Source organism: Buceros rhinoceros, unplaced genomic scaffold (assembly GCF_000710305.1).
Source record: "Buceros rhinoceros silvestris isolate BGI_N320 unplaced genomic scaffold, ASM71030v1 scaffold21757, whole genome shotgun sequence".
Lineage (NCBI taxonomy): Eukaryota > Metazoa > Chordata > Aves > Bucerotiformes > Bucerotidae > Buceros > Buceros rhinoceros.
In genome coordinates, this window is record NW_010424288.1 from 7,238 (window position 1) to 13,476 (window position 6,239).

The window sequence follows — 6,239 nt, forward strand, 5'->3', positions numbered from 1 at the left end:
GTAGGGAAAAAGCCAAGTGTCCTGGGCCTCCCAGCCCAGCTCCGCAAAGCAATGCCTCCCCCTAGCCATACCAACATCTGAGCAGCCATTGCTCTGAGCTCACCCTGTCCCCCTCCCCTCACTGCTGCACTGACACTGCAGAGTCCCCAGGACCAGAGAATGGCCACTGGGCTGGGTCTGTACCACCAGGAGGCTTTGGAGTCAGGCTGGAGAAATCAGAGCCTGACAATCACCCCAAACCTCACTTGGCCAAGCTCTGCTACCTGTGATATGATCATCCCAGTCACCCCTGCTGACTTCTGGTATGGTCACAGAGGGAACTGTCAGCCCTTGCCACCCTGGGAAAGTGCCCTATAGACATGGGTACAGGTTCCCTACAGCTATATGGGCTCCCTAAAATGATAGTAGGGGCAGGGGTTCCCCCCCTGGCTGCTTGCTCCCCTCCCTCCCTCCCTCCTTTCCTCCACGGGGGTTCACCAGATGATATCACTGGGTGCAGGGGCATAGCGAATGCCCCAGTGGTGTGACTTGACCACGGTGGTTACAGAGGACTGCTGGGGGTGCTTGCGGCAGTGGATGTGGCTGTAGTCCTTCAAAATCCTGCAGGAGGGAGCCAGGGGTCAAGTCCAGACCAAAAGCTTAGGACCTCCCCACCCACCCCCACTTCTTGTGAGACCCTTCTCCCAGACCCAACATAGCAGCCACCTCCACAGATGGCAAATGCACAGAGGAGACAGACCCACTGCCCGGCTTTGGCTGGAGAAGCTGGCGAGCTGCCCCAGTTCCCCAGGAAGAACCCCATGCACCAGTACAGGTTAGGGGCTGCCCTGTTGGAAAGCAGCTCTGGCAGAAGGACCTGGGAGTTTTGGACAACAAGTTAACCATGAGACAACAATGTGCCCCTGGGGCCAGGAAGGCCAATGGTATCCTGGGGTGCATGAAAAAGAGTGTGGCCAGCAGGTCGAGGGAGGTTCTCCTCCCCTTCTACTGTGCCCCAGTGAGGCCACATCTGGAGTACTGTGTCCAGTTCTGGGCTCCCCATTATCAGGAGAGACAGGGAACTACTGGAGAGAGTCCAGCTGAGGGCTACAAGATGATGAGGGGACCAGAGCGTCTCCCTTATGAGGAAAGGCTGAGAGACCTGGGTCTGTTTAGCCTGGAGAAGAGAAGTATGAGAGGCGACCTTGTCAGTGCTTATAAATCTCTAAAGGGCGGGTCGAGGGTCGAGCCAGACTCTTTTCAGTGACAGCACAGGGGGCAACAGGCACTAACGGGAGCACAGAAAGTTCCATGTGAACATGAGGAAAAGCTTTACTTTGAGGGTGACAGAGCACTGGAACAGGCTGCCCAGAGGGGTTGTGGATTCTCTCTCTGGAGATCTTCAAAACCCACCTGGACGTGATCCTGTGCAACCTGCTCTAAGGTAACCTGCTCCATCAGGGCGGCTGGACTAGACGATCTCCAGAGGTCCCTTCCAACCCCTACCATTCTGTGATTCCCCAGCAGCAGTTGCCGCTATGCTGGGGAACATCCTCATGCATGAGGGGCACTCACACAGCTGTCATCCGCTCATCCTGGAAGGTGACAAAAGCCATGTCAAGCCGCTTGAGTGTGATGCGGTTGCGCTCAGCATTGAACTCATCTGTGAGCTTCTCCTCCAGCTCCCCGTAGTACTGCTCAGCATCCACCTGCAGAAACAGCCAGGGCCCTGCTGGGCTGGAGCACCGGCAAGCTGCCATGCTCTGCCTTGCAGTGGGGATGTGTTGCCTGCAGCCCTGCCCGCACCCGCCTACCTGCTCAAAGCCACAGAAGCGGCAGCAGAAGATGTGGGCGCAGGGGTGGGTTTTGATCATGATCTTCCCCTCTTTCTGTGCCTTGGTGGTGAAGTAAAGCCTCCCCTTCATTGCCTTGCGCCTGCCAGGAAGCCAACAGGGGTGAGGCTCATTCAGGGAGTGGCAGACAGGCTGGGACCCTTGACATGGTGGGCAGGAATGGTACACCCACCTGCACAGGCAGCAGGAACCTGCAGGCACTCACCTCTCTGCATCCAGCTTCATTAGCTTTCTCACGTCGAAGCAGAACTGGACATTGGTGACAGTGCAGCTGGGATAAGCCTCACTGCAGGCACAGGGACCCAATGGCACCAGGAGCTGGGGGATGGGGCCAGCCCCTGCCACCTGCCTGCCAGCCGCCTGGCGAGGCTGTGGCACACCGCTACTCACTGGAAATGCTTGATGATAAGGGAAGGGTCTGTGATCTCCTTGGGTACAGGAGCTGGGGGATGGGGCCAGCCCCTGCCACCTGCCTGCCAGCCGCCTGGCGAGGCTGTGGCACACCGCTACTCACTGGAAATGCTTGATGATAAGGGAAGGGTCTGTGATCTCCTTGGGTAAGTGAGTAACCATCAGTGTCCTGGCAACCTGGGGGAGGAGAAGGGGTAGGAGGAGGGTGGGCAGGGCATCTCCGGGATGTCTTACTGCCATCCTGCTTGCCCAGTTGGTACAATGGCATAAGTGAGCTGGGGCACCAACTGCCACCACAGAGGCTGGTCAGCACTGAGCACCTCAGTGGCCGCCCTCAGACCCCAGGTACATAGCTGGATGCGGCCATCTCCCAGACAGATGGACATGGCAGAGCTTCTATCTCAAGAGACAAGGCAGCAAGAGAGAGATATGCCTCTGGGCTGCCAGGCTTTCTCCAGAAGCTGGAGAAAACCAGTCATATCTTTCCCTGCCTGCCCAGTCTCAGACTGTTTCTAAAGCTCTCCCTACCTACCAGGACTATCCTTTCTGCAAAGCACAAAGTTGTCCATTAGCACTGAAGAAAGCAGTGCTGGAGGAGAGGTGGATGCTCACCTTTTCATTCTCTCTGTATTCAAGGTGGACCGAGTGATGAGCCATGCAGAGAATGGTGAGGATGAAATAGATGAGGGCAAAGATGCTGTGCAGCCACAGGAGACGATCCCTGGAGGAGGGGAAGAGGGGATCAGTGAGCGCTGTGATGAATACGGCATATGGACCACCCTGGTGCTCAGCATCTCACCTATGGCCACCTGTCACCCAGTGGACCACCCCAAGCCAGCTGCTGAACTCCCACCCAAGAATGAGAGGGGCAGTGTCCAAGGTGTTGGCCGAGATACTACAGAAACGAGGCTGCCCAGTGCCCCTGAGAGCAATTCCGCCGACAGCAGGTGCAGTGAGCAGTGCCAGCATGCTGGCCACAGTGACTGTGCTTGCGTGTGGTGCAGACAGACACGGGCTATCACAAGCATTGCTGTCCCTGTCCCGGGGCTGTGGTGAGTGCCATGTCTGGGTGCTTCCAGCAGTGCCCACTATAGCAGCAGCACCCACAGCACCCCCCGGACGCAGGAGCCACATACTGTGTTGGGATGTTGGCGATGGTTGTCCGGCCAAAGTGGGTGGGACTTTGTCCTGCAGGAGAACAGAAGAAACGGGAGATTAAGGGAGTGCAGTGTGGTGTGCTTGTCTGTTCTTGCAGGGTTAGTGGTTCTGGTCTTTGCTCCCTCCTTTTCCATCTCCCAGGTCCCCACCAAGGCCCCCCTGCCATGAAGCTCCCTGACTCTTGCATTCCTCTGTCCCATAACTGATGATGGGTTCCTGCTCACACGCGGGCTCCCAACAGAGGGGTTCTTATTCCCTCTGATCCAGTGACATGGTGCTTGCCCTGAGGCTGGGGAAACTCGCACCACACTAAGCCATCCCACGACTGCAGAAGCACCTACCCAGAAGGTCCCCTGAGAAGTTGACGGGCAGAATGACAGCCACTGAGAGTACGCAGACTAGCATCAGCAGGACCAGGAGATGCCGCTGGAAGGAGAGGTAGGTGGTGGCGTCGACCCCACATTTGCTCTGAATTTCCTCATCCCTGGAAGAGAGGAGGGTGGGTGTGAGCACTGGTGGTGCCTCCCCACCAGCTCCTGCCTCAGAAACACTGTTTGCTGCAACCACACGCCACCCACACCAACTCACGGCACCCATGAGATTTGGGCACTGAGAGAATGAGGGAAACAAGTAGCCCTCAGGCTGCCATCCCACTGCAGGACCTGCTTCTACCAGAAGGGGTTGAAGCCCTTTTCTTCGGGACAGGATCCAGGGGCCAGAAGGAAATGCAGAGGTGAGTCCTCTGCTTGTTCTCCAGGGGGCAATGTTTTAAGGGGGGTCTCCTCTGCCACTGGCCCCAGCAACTCCGGGTGGGCCAACACCTGCAGGCACCAGCTTCACAGAGGCAGGCAGGGGTAGGGCACGGCTGTGATGCTGAGGACACACACTTACTTCATCTGGTAGATAGAAACGAGCCAGGAGCAGAATCCCTAGAAGGAAAAAGAGTTGGGATGAGCTGGGGAGAACACCCCTACCACCCCAGTGAGGACCTGGGGAACAACATATTCTGGGGACACATGTGGAGGTGGTGTGGTGCCTGGGGCTGGGGGGCTGAGCAAACGGAGGTAGTGCCCAAGATAGCCTGGCAATGCTCAGCCCAGCGGCTTGTCTGCTGCAGTGGCAAAGGCAGCTGCCTGGGGAAGAGCAGGAAACACGGGGGCATCTCCGGAACACGGGCTCCTGGCCTCCAGCAACACCCTGCTCTGCCCCTTCCCTCACAGTCCCTAATATTCAATGCACTTTTTTGACTGCTGCTGAATGCTGAGCTGGCACTGCCATAGAGTGATATAGGACCACGCAAGGTCTTGTGTAATAGCTCATCTCTGTCACTGTGTATGCAATATTAAGGGTTTTCTCCCCTATTCGTTATTTTTGTGTTTTACTCACACAAGAGTTCATGCAAGTTCAAGGTCCCTCTGCAGTCCTCCTGGTCACAGATGTACCAAATAACACTCAGCCATCTAGCCTCTCCTTTTCACCCATTTTCAGAGGCTTTACACTGATCTTGGATGTGAAGGACCCCAGGCAGCCTGCTGTGGGATTCCCTTACCCTGCTCTGTGAGAGGTGGCACCTTCTTCCTCTTCTATATCCCCCAGCTTAACCTATGCCAGGATCTTCCCTCGTCCCTTACAGCTCAGCTTCATCTGATTGACTGCAGTGGGAGGCTTTGGAGGTACAGGCATCCCCATGCCCCTGTCAGCTACATGAGGCCCAGACACCCTCTTAGCACTCCCCTCCTGTGCCCCACTCCAAGGCTCTTTTCTGGAGAACCGTATCTAGGAGGTTGTCTGTGCAGACCCAAGCTCCCTGGCCTGTAATTTCTCGGTTTTTCCAGAAACCCTCCTTGTCAGCTGATTCCCAAGTCTCTAGGATCCCCCATGTGCAGGAGAGAAGTTGCACACTGCAGCCAATAGCTTGGCTATATGTCTCAGGTGAGTGAGAAGTCCTATGCCTGCTCCTGGGAATTTGTGGTGGCAATGGGAACTTGTCAGACTGCTTTTATTGCACCCTCATCCTCCAACCCCACTGCTGAAGGGATGCTCCAGTGCTTCCCCACAGAGAACAGCTCCCAGGCAGGAATTTTGTCAAGCTCCTCCTCACTGGTAGACAGATAACAAAACTTTTATTTAGCTCTCATTCTTGCCTTCTCCAGCAAGCATTTTCTATCTTCAACAACTATCAGCCCTACAAACCCTCGACAGGTTTTCTGTTCCTGATGTAAGGAAATATCCAGTACTTGCTTTTACGCTCTCTACAAATTTGTCCTCAAAACCACTCTTTTCCCCCCGCTTGGTGTATTCTACATATAACCCGGCAGAGTTTAGATTTTCCTCATTTGGGAACAGCCTAACTTTTAAAAGGATGTTTTCTTTCATATAATAATCTCCCTTAATCTGCTCTTCAGCTGTGCTGGCTGTGGTCTTTTTCACTTATTTTTTGATGAGTGATATACATTTCCCCAGAGCATATGATACCAAGCCTTTAAACGGGCCTCCTGCCACCTGCAGGGATTTCGCTTCTTTACCTTTCCTGCCTAGTTTCTTTTTAATAAGGCATGACAATTTTCACAGTCGTCTCACCAGCGACTGACTTTTGAGCTTTTGCTGCCAGAAAAGAGAAAGAAGTAGACAGAAAGCCATGTCCCTTTGTGCTCCTTTCCAGCAAAGCCTGGTTTGTGCCTGGTGTGGTAGAAACAAAAGATGACTTTAAAGCCCCTGCAGACCACCATGATGGCGGTGGAGGTGTGGTCCAGGGAACTCTGTCTTGCCAGGACTAGAATAGTCCCTGCAGACAAGCAGTGAGGCTTTGGCCATGCATCGACTAGGTCCCTGGAGCCA

The 6,239-nt window shown here is 55.0% G+C and overlaps 1 protein-coding gene across 1 annotated transcript in view; it reads right to left on the minus strand.

Annotated features, from left to right (window-relative positions):
- The window catches only part of TMEM63C (transmembrane protein 63C), a 13,415-nt gene that overhangs the window by 4,654 nt on the left and 2,522 nt on the right, over positions 1–6,239 (minus strand). The window contains exons 4-12 of the mRNA XM_010140752.1: positions 4,293–4,330; positions 3,743–3,885; positions 3,380–3,431; positions 2,856–2,964; positions 2,347–2,420; positions 2,038–2,118; positions 1,794–1,914; positions 1,555–1,688; positions 478–600 (exon numbers count right to left, since the gene is read on the minus strand). Of these exons, the coding sequence (XP_010139054.1) occupies positions 478–600; positions 1,555–1,688; positions 1,794–1,914; positions 2,038–2,118; positions 2,347–2,420; positions 2,856–2,964; positions 3,380–3,431; positions 3,743–3,885; positions 4,293–4,330 (875 nt within the window). The remainder of the gene's footprint in view (positions 1–477; positions 601–1,554; positions 1,689–1,793; positions 1,915–2,037; positions 2,119–2,346; positions 2,421–2,855; positions 2,965–3,379; positions 3,432–3,742; positions 3,886–4,292; positions 4,331–6,239) is intronic.